The sequence below is a fragment of the Galleria mellonella genome, unplaced genomic scaffold (assembly GCF_026898425.1).
Source record: "Galleria mellonella isolate WM207_F2 unplaced genomic scaffold, CSIRO_AGI_GalMel_v1 utg352, whole genome shotgun sequence".
Taxonomy (NCBI): Eukaryota; Metazoa; Arthropoda; class Insecta; order Lepidoptera; family Pyralidae; genus Galleria; species Galleria mellonella.
In genome coordinates this window covers 5,569,453-5,595,090 of record NW_026442084.1, presented here as the reverse complement: position 1 = coordinate 5,595,090, position 25,638 = coordinate 5,569,453, and the positions used below count along the sequence as shown (strand labels likewise).

The 25,638-nt window shown below is 31.9% G+C and overlaps 2 protein-coding genes across 3 annotated transcripts in view; one reads left to right on the top strand and one right to left on the bottom strand.

Annotated features, from left to right (window-relative positions):
* Positions 1–25,638, top strand: part of LOC113519441 (uncharacterized) — a 767,542-nt gene that overhangs the window by 562,679 nt on the left and 179,225 nt on the right. The gene's annotated exons all lie outside the window — the stretch shown is intronic.
* LOC113521020 (serine protease snake-like) lies at positions 20,374–21,421 on the bottom strand. The gene has a single exon (XM_031909624.2). It carries the CDS (start codon positions 21,335–21,337, stop codon positions 20,414–20,416), a length of 924 nt encoding a protein of 307 aa, XP_031765484.2. The 5' UTR covers positions 21,338–21,421; the 3' UTR covers positions 20,374–20,413.

The window sequence follows — 25,638 nt, the reverse complement described above, 5'->3', positions numbered from 1 at the left end:
CCGTGGTCTGTTAAGAGCTGATATGATGACGATGAAATGGAAACTTTGTAGTTGGGTTGTGAACTCAAAGGTTTCTCGTAATATGATCTATCTTAGTCTAAGGTTTTAAGTAACTGGAGTGATTGATTATTCACGTCCTTTTAAGGGATTGTTTTACTAATATTACCCCCTCTTTCCCCCCCAAAGAATTTAGATTGTTATTCAATATTAATTTTGAGCTCGAATGATTATCATCACATCAGCCGTTATCATAAGAAACGATCCTGAGCCATCCGCATCCACTGATTTCCTGCAGTTGCTTTATTTAGTGGGGGGTCGTCCTACATTGCGTTTTCCCGTACGGGCTCCCCACTCAAGAGCCTTTCTCTCGCATCGGTTGTATATTCTTAGAGCTATATGACCAGCTCTTAAGCTATGAGCTTGAGTTTCTCAAAATTCTTTGTCGTTTTTTAACAAGTGTTTCTTTGGGAGACATGTTTAGTGCACTCCATTAAAAGGACACTAATTTCTGATATCTTCATCTGTGTTACATAATAACTAGCTATTCCCCGCGGTTTTTCTGTGGTATCACAGTGGTTGGTGGTGGTGATTTTTCTTTAAATTAAAATTTTCAGAAATCCTTTCTTTGCTGGTGTAGGATTGTAATCATTCACGTCCTTACTAATATTGTCAATGTGAAAGTGGGTTAGATTTTTTGTTGCTTTATAGCATCTTAACAGCTTAATTGATTACTGTGAAATTTAGTATACACGTATTATAAGGGATAGAGAAGTATATATTGGACTTTTTATCCCGGTGACGAGGACGAACTCGCGGGTAAAAGCTAGTTATAAAATATACCTATGTTCCTATATCTTGATAGTCAGTTAAGACAAACGATAGAGGCGATAGGGATTGTAAACAATGAAATTTAACAGCGTCACTACTAGCAATAGATACTATATATACTCTATCAGGTCGACATCCACGCTCTACTTCCTGGAAATCGTAGTGAATAATTCTTATTCAATTGGTCACTATTGGCCAACTGATCTGCCTTCATCCTTACCTGTCACTCTTCTCTAGCACCTCGCCAGCGTATACTGACAACGCACACGGGGTTACCTTTACATCTTCACCCATTTAAAAAAAGAACGTATTTATAAGTATAGATGAAGTAATAACCAAACATACATAGATGGCAGCACTAGTTCCATGTAATCCCGCTAAACTGCAATCTATAAAGAGATTATTCAGCGTTTTGCAGGATTTTATGTTAACTGTAAAATGGTGAGCTTTTCAATTTGAAATCGTTGCAAACAAACCGGTTTTGAGCGCTCGGTAATTTTAATAAAATGGATTTTTAAAAGTATTTATTCTCAAAGATTATGATGGAGAAGTTAATCACCGTTTCTCCAGTAGGATAATCCCTGTTTTAATTCTTTTTTTTTTATCTATTTTTATTTATAGTGAAAAAAATTAAATATATTAGTTCCGTCAAATGTATTTGTAAATATAAATCGTGCATTAAACTTTATATAAATAAATAAACGTATTTATAAATTAATGAAATGAAGAGGGCGTGTACGAGTATAAACTTTCATACAAATTGTTTTAAGCGTGATTCAGTAACAATCACCAAATTTATATATTTTTTTTTCTTAGGTTTATTTATTTCGTAAATATTTATCTGAACTAGGTGTTATCTTGCGGAAGTCCATATCAATGGTTATTTTGTTTAGAATTATTTTGTTTAATTCCACTATCATTAGTATGTGTGTGTCTGCCAATACTCGAAGATTGAAGAACCTATTTACTACCAGTCTACGACCTTCTATATTAGCTATCAATCTTCTAATAACCACTAATGATTAACACTAGGCTTCGAGCAACGATCTAATAATTTGCCTGCAGATGCCTCGTTTAGAGGTGAAACATGTGTCGCAAAACATGCGTGAACAAAATGACAGTCGGAGATTGATGGCTAATATGGAAGGTTGTGGAACTTATGGTAGTATTGGTACATACTAATGGTGGTTGGATTAAACAAAATAATTGTAATCGAATAACCAGTTTTATTTCGTATTTTTGCTGCCAAGCAACCGTGCCAGCATGGCTGTGTTTCAGTTTAAACGATGGGATATTACAGATTATGGTTGTTTCATATCTTAGTCTAAGCAGTACCATGGGCGTCACAGTTTATACTGTGATATCCGTGCTGTTCATATTTACTTTCCCTCACGTAGCCCGTGGGTTGTCAATTTGTTTGCCAATCAGCGTTAAAAAAATATAGACAGGTTATTATATTATAAATTGCTTTAAAATACGAATAAATAATTGCATGTGATCCGTCATCCCGTATCGCTGCGACCCGCCGAAATATCGCTAATAAAGATGGAAAGTGCGCATTTACATCGAATCGTGTGAATTAATCCGATCGCTATCCTAGCAATCGAGTTGGACTATTACACAGATTGTGCATTTTGCGATCGGCGGCGGTAGGGTTAACACATGCAATTTATATGGAATATTGTGTTCATTTTGCGTTTGACGTTGTTAGGGTTGGCACAATCTGTTTTTATTATTATAAAATACATTTTCTTTAATGTCAACGACTGATTGTTCGAAATGGTTGTCAACCTCTGTAAACTTGTAAAATGTATGTTTATAATTAACTAGTTGCCCACCTCGGTTTCTCACGGGTGTACTAATGAAGGGGATGAGACCAAATTTTCCTTCTCACTCACTCACTTTTTTTATGTGGAAATTTTTTATCACTTTTTAAACATTTTCTTTCACACAAACCTTGAATAAATGAATCAATGAATATTGGCAATTTTCGATAGAAAATCTTAACATTAATTACAATTATTATTTATTATTTACTCTAAAAAGTTATCTTTATAGCAACAGCAACAGAATATAGAAGCTTCACCTATTTCCAATAATTGACACTTCATAATAAACACACAATATATGTTTGTATATACTCGTATAAGTATGTATATAATAGTGCGCTACCTACTCTTTGCCTTTTTTCTCAATGTTTATTTGAAAGACATTACTTAGCGATAAGGCCGCTTCTTGTGTCACTTCACATTAAATTTACAATATTTATAGATGACACAATAAAGTGTTAATAAATAAATTGTAATAATAATAAATGAAGAAATGCAGTGTGGGAAAAGAAACATACGTATTTACACACATATACCAAGAATCTGGGAAAATGTTACAAGTGTGACATTAAAACAGGTTTGTTCCTTGTTTGTAACTTAAAATGTTACAATGTTAGGTAAATTAGTAGCAATTATTCTAGATTTTTAGGTAGCAAAGTTGCGGTTTCAAATTAAAATATTGTTAACTGGGGAAGAATATCCGCTTTGCAGGAAACCGCAGCTTAGCTGCACTATTTATATAACTTTCTGTGTTTGCAATAAGGTTGCCAATTCGTTGTACAACAACGGACATTTTTATTGTGACGTAAAGGAGTAAATTTATACCATCATCACTCTTTACACATAATATATAGAATGTGTCAATGCAATAGAAGGAAAACACAAAAATGTTAAAATCGCGATAGACTAGTGTTAAATATTTGTTTCAATATAAATTTACATTTGTCACTCCTGTGACATACATGTATGTACTCGTTCCTTGTTTAGATTTTTTAGTACAAAAGGGTGTCTAACATCTGAGTAATCAAGAGAAAGTCTGTCTTTTATGTAGACATAAAGAAACAATTTGATAATAATTATTTGTATATTTTGAAACGTTATTACACTTACTAAATAATGCATAATCATTTAGAGATTTATTAAACACTGTTGAATAGACAGTCGTCATCATCGTGTCAGCCTTTAACTGACCACTGCTGAACATCCCTTCCTCCTATTGGAGGGCTTTGCCAGTAGTTGCCACGCTTGGCAGACAGGTTAGCAGCCGCAGTTAGGTTTATGTTTTTAAAAAAGATGTTGCTGTCAATCCCTCGACTATTAAGTTCCCTTATTTGCCTGTTATGCCCTAAAAAAAAAGTAAGGAGTGGCCTACTCTATGGCGGGACCACACGTTGGTACATAGACAGTGTTAAAAGCTTTTCAAATTATCACTTTTATAATATTATTAAAACAGTGGAATATAATGAAAATAATTTAACAATTTATTTATGACAACCCTACAGGATTAACGCGGTAGGACTGAGCCGCGCTCAAGTCCATGCACGTTAATGTTTTCCGCTAAATTGTTTTAAATTCAATAGCCTTTGTTATTTTCATCAGAGTGATAATTAGTAAATGCTGTTATTCTATTTTGTTTACTAGTTTTTATTATATAACTAGTTATATCCTGCGACTTTACCTGCTTTTATTAGTATATATAAAGTATCCTATGTGTTAGGGTATAATGTATCCATTTATCAAATTTCATTTAAATCCGTTGAGCCTTTTAAGTGAGATTGAATAACATACGTACAAACACCGAAATCATCATATCAGCTGTTAACTGTCGATTGTTGAACATAAGCCTTTCCCATAAGGGCGGTTTTGTCAGTAGTTGTCAAGCTTGGCGATTTGGCAACAGCCAGGCTTTTACATTTCGAATACTGGCAGTCATACACTTATTAATGGTAGCGGAATTAAACAAAATAATTCTAATGAAATAACCAGTGATATGGACTTCCGCAAAATAACATCTAAGTTCATTAAAATATTTACCAACTATTTTTGCAAAAAGAAATATAATAATTAAATATTAATGATTTTAAGTCTAAATAGACTGTCCTAATTTCTTAATAGCACTAGATGCTGTATATTTTTTTTTATTTTAGCAGAGCAAATTTCTATTTTATCACTTTAAAATTATGTTATTATCATTAAAAATGTAAATACAATTTTTAATTAATAAAATTTAAATTGAATTATTAATAAATGCATCATCAGAATCAGTAATGATAAGTTATATAGTCATGTTTTATAAAACAAAAAATTTGGGTGAATATTTAAAAAAAATGAGACCTGGAAAAAGTTTTTAATAAAATGTGGTTATTAGTTTATTTATTACATACTTTATTGTATACACAAATATTACATGGAAAAATATAACTGTGGAAAGTAAATGTACAAAGGCGAGCTTAACTCTACAAGAGTTCTCTTCCAGCGAACTCAAAGTGGAGGGAAGCATCAATGTCAACAAGTATCAAAGCATATTACTTGCAATTTTTTTTTATTTTTTTTTTCGCTTAGTAATATTTTGTTTATACTATCATATAGATAGATAGATATAGTATAAATGCATTGTTTATTTTTAATTAACAAAGTTGGAATTATTCGGTAATAAATGTTACATATTATATTTTGTTAAGAAAAGTTGGCGGATAATTTTTTTTATACAACTTAGAATGGCAAACAAGCTGACGGCCCACCTGATGGAAAGTGGTAACCGTCGCCTATAGACATGAGCAGTACCATGGACATAACAGAGTATACTGTTTCGCCCATGATACCCCCTATTTGCCATTCCTGAGGACTCAGGTGTTATTCCTCTGTACCCTGTAAATTCACGCCATATTCCACCCTTCAAACCGAAATACAGCCATGCAAACACAACTGCTTTACGATTGAAACACGAATGGGACAGAGGTACCCAAGCAATCGACTTTTGTACAAAGTCTCCTTCTGGTTTATTCTCTATACTATCATATAGATAGATATAGTATAAATGCATTGTTTATTTTTAATTAACAAAGTTGGAATTATTCGGTAATAAATGTTACATATTATATTTTGTACAGAAAAGTTGGCATAGTATCTAGAAATAATGATTTTCGATCTCAATAAACTGTCTGTGGCGACAGGCCGCCTGGATGATTGAAAAAGTTTCATCGACAGACACTTTCGTTTACCAAGTTGAGGATATGACCTTACTACCGATACTCGATTTTGGCGGCCTCGTGGAGTTTTACTCATGTACTTCTACAAAAAGACGAGAAGCTTTTCAATTCGGTTGTATTTTTCTTGTATGTTTGTTACCTCATAACTCCATCAGTTGTGAACTGATTTGAAATAATATTTCTTTCATCTGATAGGATGTACTTACACATTGTTTTTATAGGAATTTTATCAAAATCGCTTCAGTAGTTTATTTTTAAATAAAAATAATTAGTTTTGGCACAATTGATGTTTTTTTTTTGTGGAACAATAACTGTGGTATACAATTTTTTTTTAAATTTGTTTAAAAACAAATATCTGCAATAAGTAATTTTGACACGAAAGTCCGATATTCGATTTTGGCGGGGTTTTGAGTTTTGTTTTATACTCTTTTTTTAATTAATACAAAAAAAGATTGTATCTGTATTTAGTACTCTTAACGAGAAAATTCGTTAGGATCTATGAATGTGTATGACTTTTTCACTATTAAACGGTTAAATGAATTTGAATGAAATTTGGTATATTTTAACATGGTGGCCTATATTTTAACATTCTCAATTCGTGCAGGCAAAGTCGCGGGGAAACGGTTAGTATGACAATAAATAAAACTCATAATAATTTTGTCACGATTAGTATCAATTTTTAAAACAAATTTGTAAAACCAAACATGTTATGTGAGACATTATTTATTTTAGATATCACCCATTAACGATCCACTGCTGTAGTTGCCACGGTTGGCATGCATATTGGCAAATAGTTAGTGCAGTTAGGCTTTAGTGCAGTTAGGCTTTAGTGGTGTTTTAAAAGGGACGCTGCTGCCCATCTCTCGACCATTAATTGCCTTAGACGTTAGTTATTTTACGACACTCACGAGAAAGGAAGGGGTGGCCTATTTTATGCTGGGATCACACTTATTTATTTTAAAACTATTTATTTGAAGGTAGTTACATATTCATATTAATAAAACCTATAATAAAAAAAATATTTTTTGTTTAAACCTAATATCTATATTATAAGTGAATTTACAAAAACATATAAATAAATAAAGAAATAAAATAAAAATTCTATTTGAGCATCCGTAGTAGGGGACGGGTCGGGACCCGGGCGAAAACGGACAATAGTCTGGTGATTAAACCGAGTTATTTCATTAGCACTCGATCTTCGGTATTCCACGGCGTCGATGTTCGCGCGTTAAAATATTTAGGGTATCTACTTATAAATACAACTACACATAGACGTTATGTTTCCATGTACAGGTTTAGGAGGTATCTCGAATTCCATGGTGTTATAAGTGTGTTGTGAATTTCTTTTTTTATCATCCGTTTTTTTTTTAAACGCAGGTGGTATTTTGTTTTTATGTTACTTTACGACTCCGTCAGTTATAAACGGATTTAGACAATTATTTTTCTATCTACAAGGATTTTTTTTATCTTTAATAGAAATATTATCGAAGTCGATTCGATGGTTTCATTTTTAAATCAGACTATTTGCTGTTGGCTCTATTCAATTAGGTCTTTTTTTTGTAAAACAATTTTAAAAATTATGCAAATTAGAATTGCATACAAGCTGTTGGCCTAACTGATGCAAAGTGCTTACAATCGCCTATAGACGTGTACAGTACCATGGACATAACAGAGTATACTGTAACACCCATGGTATCTTATGGTTGTCTGGGAGAGAATGCTTTTAGCATTAAGTCCGCCATGTACACATATTTGTACTAATAAATAAATAAATACTCTTCATGATTTACATTTGATTTTATATTTATTTTATGATATCTTGTTTCATCTAGTACTATAATTTTATTTTATTGTATTATATTTAATTCCGTTCTAATGATATTTTTCTTTTTTTTTTAATTAAATTTAAATTCATTAAATGGGTACTTTGATATCCACGAATGACCGTTATTGAGTTATTTTATCTTGGTTGTTGCATGCCTTTGTAAGAGATTTCTTGAATGTTATTAAGACCATCCTTTGATCCATTTTTCTATGTCTTCTAAGAAGATCGTCCAATTAACTATTATACGGATTCCATTATACTATTTTCTATAAAATTAGCTTTTATAAAATAAATAAAAAATAATAATATTACATAATCCGCTTTACATTAGACGCCGCACCAAAAAATACCACATATATATTTAAATAAACTACGTTATTTTTATTTAGAATCCATAGAATTGTAATATGTTTTAGACACTGCTTTATTTGATGCTAGTGTTTCGCTGGTATCTGAATAGTTTTTTGTCCCATATTATTTATATAAGTATATATATATATTCATTATTGATAACATTATAAAAAAATGTCGGTTACAAAAGGCGGACCTAATACTATATAGCATTCTCTCCCAATCAACTTTTGGCAAAACAGAAATATATGTATATTTATTTTTGAATTACTGTATTTTTTTATGCAACTTCGAATGACAAACAAGCTAACGTAGGCCGTCTTGATGGAAAATGGTAGCCGTTGCCTTACAAACATGTTTTAAATTTATATTGTTTATTACCTTACACCGTCATATTTTCTGTTATTCCTGTCTACGGACGATTAGTAGATAACGCCATATGGTGTTAAGTCCGCCATTTATACTCGTACTTATTAGGTGTATTGAAGTTTAATAAATAAATAAATGTTTTTTTTTTATTGGTAATTACCCTATTGATGATGACGTGATTATTGTATACCCTTTTGTATAATAATAGTATGATGTCTATACATATGGTATACTTAACACTTATCTATCACAAGTTTTTTGTAGTAAGACTGTTTAATTCTAAGTTAATAGTTGTTCGCTAGTTCGGACCTAGTTAATAGTTGACTGGTACAGTACACCAAACGATATTAAGTTCGCCAAATGTGCATACAATTATACTGTGCATTATAGTTTAAATAAACAAATAAGGGGGTGGGAGTGGGGTAATATTGTCCCCTGTTTCGACTAATGTTTCTTTTAAAAAACAGTCAGCCTGTAGATCACTCGTAAAAGGACACTAACGATTTCGACTTCACCTGTATATTTGTATTTGTTAAATCTAAATTTCCAAGGCTGCTATTTATAGATAAAGATCTGACTGTCTATTACATGTTGGTGGAACATGTCATTTCCCTCCACATGTTCTTTCAGTACGAAATCGTCTAATATTAGCCGTACCTACACACCTTATTTTAGTGAACATTGACCTTATTAGACGACATTCGAGAATATTCATGTTCTGAGAGGATTTTGTAAAATTCTTAGAACAATTTTATGAGACGCGACCTCTTAATAGAATATTAAATCCAGGTATAGACAGTGGGTTTTGCGTTAAAGCCACGGTGAGGGTTTATTCAGTGTGTGTTCCTGAAAGTATGAGATACGAACAAAATGACTTTTAAGACCAAATTTTACTGTTACTTCGTCCTAGGTGTATCTAAGAGAGTAATAATTAAAAATACAAAATACTGACAGACATAAATTTTCAAAATTATTAATTTAACTTACTAAGACGCCTTATATAATTTTTAAGTTCCCTGTCGAGATTTTTTCAAGAGACTACGGCATGAGGTGCTTTAAAAAAGGTATAAAGAGGGTTTTGTAGAGTCCCCTAAAATAGTAATGCCCCTGGTATTGCAGGCGTTCGTAGGCTACGGTAACCACTTAGCATCAGTTGGGCCGTATGCTTGTTTGCCACCTTAGTGGTATAAAAAAAAAATATATCATATGTATAGACATCGTATAGTTATATTTTTATTATATTACGCTCGTCTCCATTCATCATCATCATCATCATCATCATCATATCAGCTGGTAAATGTCCACTGCTGAACATAGGCCTCCCACAGTTTATATTTCTCTAAAATATTCTATAGTCCAAAGAAAAATTAATAATGATTTATTTATTTAAATTTTATTTATTAAACTTTAATACACTTAAAAAATATAAATGGCGGACTTAAAACCGTATGGTGATAATTATATAAGAATTATGTTCGAAAAATTAATATTAAAACGTAAAATATTCTGCGGACCCATGCACAAACTACAATCGCGTCTCCAAAATTTCCAATCTTGCTATCGAAGTCCGAACATTATATAAAAATAATTAAATTCTTCAAATTCTTAATCGCTTCACTCGGATCTGTAATGTCCACTGAGGTCAAATAGCACTGCATAGAGCTGACATTTGAAAGAATAATTTGAAGAATGCAACTAAAAATATATGTACGTCAAAACGCTTATATTAATAAATAGCCACTATACTTATATGCTTTACGGGGAAGGAAAAGAAAAACAAGGGTCAGTGACTTTTATCATGCCATTTAATTTGTTTCGATAGTTCAAATCAAACAAATGAATAATTAACCCGACCATAAGACAATCTATTTTAATGTAATAACCCGTAGTTATTATATTAAAATAGATTGTCTTATTTTACGTGTTAACTTACTTGTATATAGTAGTAGATCGAGAAAGCTCGACTGATTTAGCGACTACTTTAGACTAGCGCGCTCGCGTTCCCGTCACAGCCGCTTATGATTAAGGGCCACGAATTGGTCCCGAAACTAGTCGAGATTTCTCGAACTAATTAAACGTGAGTTAAACCGATAATTATTACATTACAATATATTCTGTGCTTAGGAAACTTTTAGCAATAAGACAGTCTGCTGATATGAAATAGTACCTAGTATAAAAATACTCAATAAAAAATCGATTATTTGTTTGAATGTTCGATGCATTACTAATTTTAATTAGAGAGACTTTCTATTATTATTTTAACAAAATTTAGTTATATTTTCATTCAGTTCTGTAGAAATAGATTTTCTTTTATTTTATTTTTTTATTCTCTTCATTTGACTATAGAATGTAATTGCCGATTGGAATATTTTAAATATTTGCAATCGTAGATATCTAATGTACCTACCACTAATTGAAATATCCAAACTGGGTTTATGCGGTCTATGTGACACGCAATAAAATAAATAAATACATTAATAAATACCCTGATCTGTCCATTTAGATAACCGATTACATGCATGACAGTTATAGCAATAATAATTATCTGTAACTGATTAATATTAATTATAATGCGCTTTTGTCTGTGGTTATGCCTACCCGTAGTTTGTAGATCATCTCAGAGATACAAATTAACCTATTATGTATATATTCAAATTTGTTCGTTTGAATATGTACTTGTAACAAATGTGTAAATAGAAATTACATATATGCTTATTCATTATATTATGAGTATTATTTTAAATGCGATACTTTGTAAATGTTCCCTTTAGATTTTTTTTTATTATTTTATTTATTTATTATTGAAATACCCTTAAATTAGTTAGTCTAGTTAAATTAAAAAAGTTATTGGTCATTACCTACATAACAATTAACTTTTACAGCTAAGAGTTTTATCTTTCATTTTGTGATGTCCATGAATATATTTTATTATAATTTTAATTATAAAAATAATTAATGATATTGTTTTGCGATAAAACCCCCACCTATTATTTTATAAACTGTTTATAATTACTCCTCTCCATCCAAAGGTTGCCTGGAAGAGATCGCTCTTAGCGATAAGGTCGCCCATTGTTTTCTCAGTGTGATTATTTCTTGTAATTATTTATATTTATAATAAGTTTACTATTGTAATCTTTTGGAGGAAACAATAAAGAGTATCTATCTATTTATCTATATCTAATTAAAGTTTATGCACCAAATTAAGTATTTACGTAAATAAAATTTAAATAATTGTTATATTAACTACAAGCCGCTCCATTAATAACACCTTAGTGGTAATGTCTCAAAAGATGTCTCCGGGCAGATTGGCAATTATAAAAAATAAGAGCGAAATTGTGCCCGATAAAAAAGGGGACTAGATTGGGGACATAATCGCTGTACAGATTTGACGACCCACTCGAAGAAATTCTAATGATCGACGGTAAAAAAAAAAAATTGGTCGCCTTTCATTCAAATGGCGTCCTTTATCCACGTATTTTATTTAAATACATACATATATGAAATAATCTAATATAGACTTATTTTACTAATATATTAAAATTTTAATTATGTAGTGGAATATTTAAGAAACAAAAATATATATAAGGAATCTTATAAGAGCATAAGAAGCTAAAACTAAACTTTTTAGAATTTTTGTCTGTATATTTGTACTGGCGTCACGCAAAAACTATTGCGCCATATTGAATGTGGTTTCACATTGAATGTTTTTTTCTAATTCTAATTTCAAATTTGGTGTATGTTTTATCTTGTTATGGCATCTAGAAGTGATAATTTAATAACAACAGTATGGAATTTTTTCGTTTTTTCATTATTGTTTTTAGGAAAATTATTAATGAAATACAATAAAGGCATATTAGGCAAAAAACAGAGAATGTGGAATGCAGCCTATCTTTGAGAGTAGAGTATTTTCTTTTAGAGTTTATAGCATTCTTGTTCGCTCAGGAAGGTGTGGTATTAAAAAAATGTCCTAATGAATCGACTACAGGAAAAATGCAATGTAAAATTTAGAAGTTGTATAAAGTATGCAGTAACTTTTGCTTAGCATTAATAATGGGTTATTATTGAAACATATTTCCGTCGACATTAGACTTTTTAGTTTTTTTAAATCAAATGAAGTAGGAAATAAAACAATAGATACTTGTTACATTTTTCAGTTCTTTGTCTGTACACTTATAATTTTTTTATAACACGAAATGGCAAACTAGCATACAGCCTATTTGTTAGTTAGTAGTCACTGTAAGTTATGGACGCCCGCAACACTAGGGTGTCATGTGCGCTTTGCAACCCTAAAGATACCTTAATATACGGTTTTTGAAGAACCCCATACTGTAGTTTCTATAGAAAACTTTGGCAGGGAGCTTAGTCCACAGACTGAGTTCGCAGAAGGAAACTCCTCTCAAACTGCATGGTACGCGACCATTTAGGTTCTAGATTAGGACCATCTAGGTTCCATTTTACTACATGTTTACCCTCTTATCAGGCATTCTTTCCATATGCAAGGATATCTAAATATAAATAGTTACTCTGTGCCCTATCTTTTTTATATAAAAAAGTCGATAGAACTTTTTAGATTTATGCTTTTAAAAATTAATTTTACTACGAACATTATTGTACACAAAGATTACATTAATTAATGTAAATTATTTTGATCAAAAATGTGCAACAGGCGAGTTTAACTCTGTTAGAGTTTTCTTCCAGCAAACCTTGAGTGGAAAGGAGCATTAAATATCAATAAAAAATAATTAAAATCTCTTCCTGTTTTAAAATATGTTAAGTCTGTGAGACAGAACGTCATTTGACACAGACACCGTCAAGGTAATACCTGGAGGCGGTAAAATGTTTTATTCGCCTAGTATCGCATTACGAACACAGATCGCGTCCCCTGAAATCCATCTCGCCCGGCAACTCCAGTGGAAGTTTAAATGAAAATTACGCGTTTTCGTGTAAGTTGTAAATTGTGTTTTTGTATAATAAGATGAAGATGACTTCTCAACTTAATCCTAACTTTAATAGCTTATTTTTCATAAATTGCAAGTTACAAAAGGAACAAAAGAAATACATGTTTATTAAATGCGTGAGCAATTTAACTTGTAGGATGTTTGCATAATATGTTTTTGATTGATGTAAGCGAGATTAAGTCGAGATGGTGTATTAAGTAAAATGCGTAAGTACTTATGAGAGGATTTCTGCTTATTTTAGTCTTTATTTCCGTACAAGCTGTAAACTCGCGGCTTTGCCTGCGTGAATTAGAGTAAGTCTTCATGTAATTTGGAATGGTAAATAAGCTGACAGCCCACTCTGATGGCATGTTGTAATCGTTGTCTACTTATATATTTATTATTATTTCTTTATTTTTCCTTTCTTCATGTCTTATACTGTCAAAGTATGTGCATTAAAATTAATAAAATAAATACAAATACATTGAAAATGTATAATATAAAAATATTCAAAAGAAAATTATATTAATTGTTAAGTAAAGAAGAGTTTTATAATGTTTAAGAATTCCTAAAATAGTAACTGACTGCAAAGTAATCAATTATATTTATTTATTATTTTATTTTGTAATTAAATTATTATCATTAAGCGGCCCGCCCCGGCGTCGCACGGGTGGACATTTTTACATTTTAAAAAGTGGCTATTAAAGCTGCACACGCGACGGTAACTTAAAAATGGAGTAACTTCTCCCGTTTTCCCAACATTTCCCTTTACTGCTCTGCTCCTATTGATCGTAGCGTAATGAAAAGTATACAATAATTGTACCAAGTTTCGTTAAAATCCGTCTAGTAGTTTTTGTTTCTATAACGAACATACAGAGAGACGGACAGACAAAAAAAAATATTGATTGCATTTTTGGCATCAGTATCGATCACTAATCACCCCCTGATAGTTATTTTGGAAATATATTTCATGTACAGAATTGACCTCTCTACAGATTTATTATAAGTAAAGAAGATTTGAATGAAGAATATGGCTTCCCTTGTGTTCGTTACATCTTTTATACGTTACGTTTGTACGAATAAATATAGAAAACTACCTTTATCCCGCGGCTTCTCACGTGTGAATCAGTACATAGAATATTATGTGTCGTAAGTTAGAATATAACATACCGGAATTAAAAATTTCATTCATATCTGTTTAATAGTTTTTGCATGCAAGATAGACAAACATGCGCCCATCATCCTCCTTATTCTTTCGTATTTAGAATATTAATAGAATTGATTTATTGCAACTTGTTTTTTCAATATTCTTTTTTCAAATTGTAATTCTTGATAGTTTTTTTTTTTTCGCTATGATTGTCATCACAATATGTTTTTAATTACCTGTTGTTAAAAAATAAAATTCCATTACAATCCGACTTTCCAAATGAATAATGTTTGAATTGATTTGTTCATACAATTTGAACGTTCAATTAAATTTACACTTGGATTAAAGAGAATTCATCAAAATATATATTAAGATGTTTTTTTGTTCAGAGAATGTAGTAAACGAATGAGTGAAATTTTCGTTCTCTTAATTGTTTCCCACAAAAGAAGATAATATTACATAAAGTAGCAAATGATATAAAAATGTAGGAGCATTCCAAGAAGTAAGGCAAAGTGGCAACAGTGGTCGACGTTTTCAATAAGTGGCAATTTCTCCCAGGCAACATTAGGATAGGAAAAGATTAACCTTGGACCTGGTCGAAACATAACAATACCAATATTAAAAAAGATAAATAATCTCTGTAAGATAAGATAATGTGAGGTTGTCTGTAAAAGATTGCTTTTAGCAATAAGGCCGCCTTTTGTATATGCACATTGTGTATAAATAATTCTTGTATACATTTCTATTGTGCGCAATCGCAATGAAGAGTTATTAATTTTTACAAAATTCACATCTCCCCTCTTAAGGAGAGGAGATGACAACTAACCCCCGGCAGAAGCACAGTCGGCCCAGGTTCAGGGCCCCAGGGAGAGAAACCAGCGTTCAATGCGGGCAGAATCTAAAAGCACCGCTTTCTGCATCTTTCCCGGGAGTGAGCCGCCTCGGAATCCCAACCGTCTGAGATGTTGTTCCAGACTGGTCGGGATAAGACCGTTCACCGACAAAACGATTGAAATGATCTCGGTGGACGTCACCCCCCACATTTTGGTCACATCGTGAGGCAAGTCGAAATATTTTCTTTTTTCTCGGTTTCGGCTTTCACGAGGTTCTCGTCATTATTATTATTATTACAATGAGAATATTTATATTATAATCTTCTAGAAGATCGGAAATAAATAACGCATAAGAATAGAAACTAATATACACAACTTCATGGTCTTATGAGTCTAATTTTTTATTCAGACACAAAAATCCTAGTAGACTCAGGCTGACTGATACCAAAGTTTGCGTGTCTAATCACATGACATGAATTGATTATTTTCGCATTAGTTCCTCACGAGACCTAATGTAACTATCCTTAACAGGGTTTTTGGGCATTTCCAGGAAAATTGAGTAATGCAGTATATATTTGTTATATGTTGTATATTGAGTTCTTGTAAACGTCATTTACGATTTCCATGAAGTATAATACGCGGTTTTGCTACAATCCGGCTCGAAGGACCAACAGTGACAGTTCAGCGAAAATATTATTTAACGAGAAAACTATTGGTACTAAACGGAATTAAAGCCTCGTCGCCGAAGTACTTTAATATACACAGTATTTGGTCTAATTGTTAGCATTTAGTTAAGTAAATTAACGAAACTAGTTAGGTCACATGACTTATGATACTAGATGGCGACATTTACACAAACAGTAGTAGTTATAACGTTCAAGTATGTGTGTGTGCGAGTTTCTTTATTTTGTATTTAAGAATAAGAAAAGTTGGAATTAGGTGATTTTTCAATGTTTTCTATTTTGAAATTTGGCGACATTTCAGAGACATCGTCGGTCACTGTCTACTGCTGCACATAAGACTCCCCCATAAGTAGGATTTTGCCAATTGCCATGCTTGACAAGCAGGTTAGCAACTACAATTTAGGCCTTTGATGATATTTTAAGAATACGCTACAGCCCGTCCCTCGACTATTAAATTCGCTTAGTAGCCTCTAACGACACCCAAGGGAATGGAAAGAGTGTTCCATTCATCGTAACTATTACAATTTTTTATTTTTTTATTTTACGAATTGTTCTTTGTTGAAAATTGTTTGTATAAATTGACACATAATGGAGATGTGATTAAATTTGTGAATGAACGCCCTTAAATGTAAGCACATACCTGTGTTAACAAGTTTGCGATAACGCCCGATCTCCGTACTCGCGCTTATCCACCAAATCTCCGGCTTAAGGGTTGTATTAACTTTAAACCATAAACTTAAGGGATGTAATATAGAATTCACACATCTTCCATACAACGCCTGTTAATATGTAGCTGCATAAAGGAAGTGTATTATTTAATTATGATTTACTAATTTTACTTGTGTCTTTAGCCGTGTAGGTCCCGTTGTAGAATAGGCCACCCCTTTATTTGTTTATTACTATTTCACACAAATACTACCACAGGGAGACTTTGTACAAAAGTCGATTGCTTGGGTACCTCTGTCTCATTCGTGTTTCAACCGTGAAGCAGTTGCATGGCTGTGTTTCGGTTTGAAGGGTGGGATATGGCGTGAATTTACTGGGTACAGAGGAATAACACCTGAGTCCTCAGGAACGTCAACGCATGGAGGGTATCATGGGCGAAACAGTATACTCTGTTATGTTATGTCCATGGTACTGCTCATGTCTATAGGCGACGGTTACCACTTTCCATCAGGTGGACCGTCAGCTTGTTTGCCATTCTGAGTTGTATAAAAAAAAAAAAACACAAATACTATTGAACAGATTTCAAAGAAATTTGGTACACTGGTAGGTTATATCCTAACTTATATAATTTTTTATTTGTTGATTCATACGGGCGGAGCCGCAGGATAAAGCTAGTATTTAATAGTATTATAGGTCCAATATATATATATATATATATATATATATATATATATATATATATATATATATATATATATATATATATATGTATAAATAGATAGATATATATAATATACAAGTATAATAAATACGTATCTATGTTCAGCAGTGGACAGGTAATGACTGGAAAAATGATGAAGATCATTTAATCTAAATTAATTTGAAAATTTTGCGAAATTACTAATATATGGACCATCACAAATTAAATTTATAATAATTTTAACTTGAATCTACTAAGAATTTAGTTCATATTAGTTCTCTCTCTCTCTCTATATATATATATATATATATATATATATATATATCATTTTATCCACTTTCTTCCACGCACAACCACTCTTTGGAATCAACTTTCAACAGCAGTATTTCCGAACCGATACGAGATGATAGAGCATATTCCTTTTTAAAAGGCCGGCAGCACACCTGCAATGCCGTTGGTGTTGTGGGTGATCGTGGGCGGCGGTAGTCACTTACCGTGAGCCACATCTTCGTTTGCTCCGTGTAGTAATATATATGTATTTAATTCGTTTTCTAAAATAATACTTGTTGTGAGTAACACGACTCTAATTCTATGTGATATAACTAAAACTGATGTTAGGTGTGCACTTTATAAGGATCATATTTATATAAGCATGTAATGTACCAATGAATAACATTCTTTACACAGTATACTTAAGTGTAAAATTGCTGTAACACCAGCAAAGTCTATATTATCTTTCGAAATTCAAACATAAACAATTTTACATATTTCTGAATGATCGTTAAGCAAAACAAAACTTTAAAGTCATCGTGTTAAGATTCTTATTAGTTTATAACAGATGTTATGGAATTTGGAAACTTGATAAGCAAAATATGTACTTAAGTATATTCTTTTATACTGGGATGGTGGCAACTTAGCATACAGTTCACCTGTAATTTTATAATGAGCTTCTTAGAAATTCGCTTTTTAAATTATGTTACAGTTTATATTGTAATTTTTTTTTATTATCCAAGTTGCCAGTCTTAAGATTAGGTCTTATTATTATATTAGATAAAAAGTTATATTTTTTAACACCGATTATTATATTTACTTCAAACGTCACTAAAACCATTCAGACATATTTTTATAATATAAACTACACAAATCGGTATATAAAGTATCCTGTTTTATGTTAGAGTATCACCTACACGTGTACCAGATTTCATACAAATCTGTTCAGCCGTGCCAAACTTTTGTGGTCGTCATAAGTAGGAAATAAATAAGAAAAATTACAGATTGTATTTAGAAAATATTTATTCCATGATACAATTATAAAACTGTCTGTCTGACATATAAAAATAACAGGATATTTCATTCGAATCACTTGTTCTGACACACTTTATCAGGATGTTGTTGGTTTGAAACGAGACAATATAATAAAACATCAGGTTATAAAATATTAAGATATTAAAATTCGAAATGTAAACATTAAAATGCTCGAAGACATTTTAAAAGCCAATCCCGTCTTAAAATATGGGTCGCATTTCATAACACGCCACTAATGCATCAGCGCGCATATAAAACGAGTCCGTGATACAAGAAAATATATATTTTTTGTTGCGGAAACTCTCTTCCGCCCTCCTACAAACACGAGCTACTATTCAAGTTGTTCAGGCCCTACCACGCAGGGTTGCCGCACATGATTTATTTTTCCCTATAATAGAAAATATTTTAATTTTATTTTTCATTTTTACAGAAACACTGCTTTGTATTATTGAACAAGTTATTTTTCTATCAAAAACAAACATGACTTTCCCCTGATAATCTCTAAACACTTATTATAAGTGAAAGTTATTCAGAATTCTCTATGTCTTTTTTCCTTTACGTTATCTAGGTAGGATTGACATAGTATGCATAGTACTTGCAGTGCAGTAAGAAAGTAGTTTGTCTGATATTTATTAAGTACTATTTAGGTACTACCATTTCAGTAATAACGTACTGACCGTACGTTTACAAGTACGTTTATATGTGAAAATCGTTCAAAATTCTCCATAATAGATAGATACCTTTTATTGTTTCCTCCAAAAGATTACAAAAGTAAAGTTTTTATAGATCCAAACAATTGCAAGAAATGTTCACACTGAGAAAACAATGAGTAGCTTATCGCTAAAAGCGATATCTTCCAGGCAACCTTTGGATGGAGGGGGCTAGTTACAAATAGTTTAATCGGAGGCACAATAAAAAAATTGATATTTTTATATTCGTATAATAAACAAATTGTTTATTACCCAGACCACCCAGAACTGCGAAAATGTCTCTGGCAACATTGCCACTACGCCGCGATATTTACATATATTTTTTCCTGTCCCCCGCGGTCATAACAGTGATGCGACATTTTTATGAAAACCGCCTTTTGTTTCAGGTGAGTGTCGTTATCCTTTTACGAAGGCTGTTTCCCGTGAAAGTGGTGAGTAGATCCTCTTTACATCTGTATTGTCTTTGTACACGTCAAGTCTTTTAAGTTGGCACAGTTTTTATTTAATCCAGAGTATTGCCTTTTAGATGTGTGTGTGGGTGTTTTTTTTTTTTTATTAAATTGGAATTTCTGTTATTATGCTTGTTATTCTCTTTACATTATCATAGATATGTAAACGGTAGTTTAATGTAAAACAATAGGATTGTAATTTTATGGTTAGACTTTTTTATAGATACAAATAAAAATTAAAAAGACATTTTTAATTTTTTTATTGTGTAAAATAAAAAAAAAGCATTTAGGGTATTTTTAATTAATGACAGCTTCTTAGTTTCACATGCTCTTTATATTTTTCTGTTATTATTATTATTTATATTTACGACAACATTCTATACATTGGATTTATAAATATTATTAACATCTCTGTCACTACATGTATCTAATGCATGTTGTCTTAGAGTGTTTTATGAAACGGAAAAATCATTAACAATAAGCTGTTAAGTTTTAATCTTTTGTAGTTCTAAATTCAAAACCGTTAGACAAACGTTATATTATTTTTTAAATAAAAAACATCAAGTTCCTATTCATGGCCAAACAATGCCTTCAATCCAGTCTATATACTTAGAAACTCTTGTATAAACACCAGGAGCCATTTTCCTACCGCAGTCTTTACCAAATGAAGTTACACCAATAACTTTGTGCAAAGGAAATGTGTTGACACAATCCACTCTATCCTCCATGTACTGTAATGGCCCACCGGAATCTCCTTGACAAGTGTCCCTACCACCGTGAACGTAATCACCAGCACACAGCTGATCCGGTATTATACCTCTTGCTAATACTTTTCTTTTAATCATCGATTTCATAGATCTGTTACATACAGCATTTTCTATAATATCAACGTCCACTTTCATCAATGTTTGACTACCTGACCTAGCACCAGATGCAGTAACTCCAAAACCTATCGCTGTCAAATTCTTATATTTTACTTCGTCGTCTAACTGTAAGCAGGCAACCCTTATATCTCGACTCAGTACAAAAGGTGGTTCAGCACTCATTAATGCAATATCATTATATTTCGAAGGCGGTTTGTACTCAGGATGAGATATCACTTCACCTACAACCCTTTCCTGAGCTAATTCTTCCAATTCGTCAAATTCAAAGGTCGCTGTACCCAATCTCAGTATACTTGCAGGTCCACTAGCAGGGTCGTGAGCGCAATGGGCTGCAGTCAAAACCCACTTGTTACTAATCAAAGTACCCCCACACTTCCACGCTACTTGCTCAGTGTCATTCTTTCGGAATCCAATTAATACCATATGAGGATACAATAAAAAGTCTATAGGCACTCTTACTCTTGCGGAAGGATATAAAATGTTATGACATTCCAACATGGTTTGCGCGTAATTCTTGCAGGCCTGAAATGCTTTCTCACCAACGGTAACGACAGACGAAAACAAAAATACAATTCGCAGGAATTTTATGAAAAAATCTTCGCTTGCAATCATTTTTCACATAATGTATGTACGGTTTGTATGAGTGACTGTCGCAGGCGATACGATATTACTGATTCGAAATGCCAACTTTAATGCAGTTTCCACTCGTGAAACTAATCACGGTGACTTAAATCTACAATGAGTTTTATAGCAACGCAATAATTATAATATTGTTTTACGATTATGTAATGGCCATAGTGATAAATGTTTATTTTCTTATATTTTTTTTATTAAATTGCAGTAGGCGTGTCTATTTGATGATATGACAATTAATAGAATGAAAATAAGAGGCGTAATTAAAGTTGAAATAATTATAATGTACCTATATATACTTTCTAATTATAATAATCTAATATACTTACATATATATGTGTCCTTCTGGTGTGTGTATATATATATAGAATTACTTTGTAGAAAGTCTTCAACTTTTATACCACTAAGATGACAAACAAGCATACGGCCCACCTGATTGTAAGTGTATATAAACGTCTGCAATGCCATATACGCGCGCGACTCTGAAGAAACCGCTTTATCACTTTTTTTAAAGAACGCCATACTGTAGTGTTCTGCTTGGGTTTTTTTTTTAATGTATGATAATGGAATGGTAACCCCACCCGCGCTATCGGTATACACCGACGGGGCACCAGTGAAGGATGATAGGTGAGGAGATGAAGTAGGTCAGTTAGCCCATCGTGACGAATTCAACAAGATATGTTCACGATGGTTTCCAAGGGGAACCACGTGGAGGTCGACCTAATAGGGCATATTGCTACCAATCGGACTGTCAAACTCCATTACTAACAATCCCTTTCCCCCCGTTCTGCTTGGGTATCGCTGTCTCACTTGTGTTTCTGTTGTTGTTTATTTTGCTACATAAAAAATAAGTAGTAATGTGAATAATTACCAAACAAGTAATAATTACCAGTTTAACTTACGTGTAATTTTGTTGAGAAATACTAAGACTATAAAGCCCAGCCTTCATAGACGCGCAGTCGGGCTGTCGCTCGTATCATAGATGCTCAAGACTGAGGGTCCCGAATGGTCCCGAAACTAGTCGAGTTTTCTCGACCAAGTTACACGTAAGATATTACATTAAAATTAATATTGAATCAATCTCACAATTATTATTTTTAAAAATAATAAATGGTACCGATTATTGATGAAATATTTCACCGACAATGATAGATGTAAAAAATAATTGAATTTAGAATGCATTGTTATGTGCCTACAAATTGATTTTACTCTAAAAGTACAAGAATTTTGCAGAGAAAAACAGAGGGAAATCATTACAGAATTACAACGGGGTCAACACGGAAGCAAACTGTATTGATTGCAAAAATATCAAAAGAATCAACGAAGATATCGTATAACAGATAACTTCCTGTTCTTTTAAACTCGCCTAATAAAATAAAAGCAATAACTTATAAAATACATTTTTTAAATTGTATTTTTTTCTATAAATTTAAACGTACTCTACTGCCCCTGTTTGCTGTTAGAAAGTTCCTTTATTCATCTCAGTTTCGTCTTTTGATTCAACTCCGTTTACTATATTTATACGTTTATATTATTCAGAAAATTATTAAACATTTTATCTGCCTGAGGCTCCGTAACTTGTAAACTTAAAACTGAACTAGCTTTTATTATTTTTTTAATTGTCCATTAAAAGTATAGGCCTAAGCAATTATTCATATTTCAAAGGTTTTCGCCCGTATAAAAATAATCCTCTTTGTAAAGTCAAAGGCTAGGTAATTACAGCAAAGTAATTAAACAAAAATAGGCAAATATAATTTTTAACTGGACGAGTACAGTTACTGAAGTTAACGACGGCCATTTTGAACTAACATTTTTGTACGTTGTAACAAAGTGAGGGTAGAATTTACAGAGACTTGTAATAACAGAAGAATAGATCAAAGTCAATATCAAAATGTGATTATACTGTCAATTAAAAGTTGTTATAATTTGAACTTAAAACTAGAGACTGTAAAGTCGAAAACAATTGTATAGAGAATATTTAATATACATTGTACAAACATTTTACAATTCTGTTTGTTTTTACTTGTATTTGGTATATTTTTACAAATGTCCAATAATGTAAGATTGTGTTGCATAAAAATCGCCTTCAATTGTGTATGAATCAGTTGCTTTCATTTAAAAATTAAATTACCGATCGCTTTTGATAAAATTTGTATTGCACTAATATGTAAGTATATCTTAAAAAAAAAATTCAAATCAGTTTATATTTATTTTCATTTATTTCATAATAAACAGTATGAGGCTGATATATCCTTATAGGATAAAAGCCTCTAAATAAAAAACATAAAAAATAACAATAATAAACAGTAATTTTTATTTAAATGTCATAAATATAACTGACGAAGTTGTGAGGTAACAACCATAAAAAAAAAAACAACCAAATTTGGGAACTTGCTAATGGTAGTCAGTTGATAAAGGACTTTACAGTCCTGTATCTTTATCTGTGTTTCTTTGTTTCATCATAACTTATAAATATCTAGATAGATTTTTTTAATGCATGATAATGTAATGATAACTGCATTAACATATACGTTAGCGAAACACCAATAAGGGATGATAGGTGAAAATGAAAAGGCAGATCATTAGCTTATCGTGGTATACACCCGGAATTCAGCACTATGATTCCCAGGGGGGACCATGTGGAGGTCTACCTGACAGAGTATTCTGCTAATGGGTCTGGTAGTACGCAATACTAACAATCCCTTCACCCCCTATCTAGACAGATTTGGATGTATTGTTAGTCCTTACATCATCCCAAGTAACACTGAGTATAGGTTTTTTTTTTAAATAGATCGTTAGCAGGACATTCGTGTTTTTTTTTTTGTGAAGCAGAATATAGATAGATAGATACTCTTCATTGTTTCCTCCAAAACATTACAATAGTAAACTTATTATAAATATAAATAATTACAAGAAATAATCGAATATACTTGTTATATTTGTCGTATTGTAAATAATCTTGGTTTGTTGAATTTTGGACATTTGTAATTTAAAAATAATACAGATAAAAACATAATATACAAATATAACAACCTTTCTGTTCTAGCTATTTGTTTATTTTATGACACTGTTATTTCAATAAAAGATAATAATAGCCCAAGATTGTTTACTAAACAAGTCATATATAATAAAATGTTATATTGTAGGTATATGAAAGTATATTTCTTTATCTATGGTGTTTTTACCTTTACGATATTGGATGGGGTGCTATTTAGGCTTAGAATATTTAAAAAATCACTAGTGAAAATGAATTATACGTCACTACTGCTACGTCGCTCCATAAAGACTGCTACAAATCACTCTAAATGAAATCGCAGTTAATCACAGTGTACGAATTTATTCATGAGTGCGCTCGATTAGCATTTTAACAGTAAAATGAAGTCGCAGCAGACGGCCGACTGGACCGTACAGAGTAGGCAAATACAGACTTTATTGTCACACAGCGTTGAAGTGTCTATTCGACTGCTTCTATCGTAACAATCATAATTCATATTTCACTTTTAATAGCAAATAACAGCGAGTGCTTGTGACAAGTTAAAATAGCTTTTTATGATTTGTCGCGATTTATATAACTGTGAATAAAAATAATAATGTCACTTAATAATAATTAATTAAATGTAGCAATAAGTTTCATACCTAGTGCTGTTTGAGAAGAAATATCGTAAAGACATAAGCAGGTGTCAACGACACGACATATCCAGTCGTCAAATATAATATGGGAAACTCAAACTATGTCATTTTTCGTCCCAGTATTGGGAAAAATATTTAATTCCAGTGGTGGTAGAATACATACTTATTTGTAAAAAGATTGCTTATGATTTCGATCTCATCTTGTAGAAAAAAATGTCTTCAAGACTATCTCCATGAGAAATTGACGTCGTGGTAACAACGGGGAAAAAAAAACAAAATGGCGACCCTAAACGTTTTACCGCCAAGTGCAGACAATTCAAAGAAAAAGGAACGGAGTCGCTGCCGCCTATTCACAGCAAACATTAATCAAGAGTCAATTGCAGCTTGTGCCTTGTACCGAGATTAAAGTGTTTTGTCGAAAGATGCACTAAAAAGAAAGGAAAAGTAAAGAAAAAGAAAGTAAAAAATAAAAAAGGGGATAATTTAACAGAAAACACTATGTGGGATATTGTAATTATTTTTTTATAAGTTAATTAAGTACACCCCATAACCATAACAACTTAACGCCCCTATAAAATGGAAGTGTATTAAGGGTTTCTACGCCTCTAGATCTGTTTATGGATTCATATGGATTAGGTAGAGTGAGACGA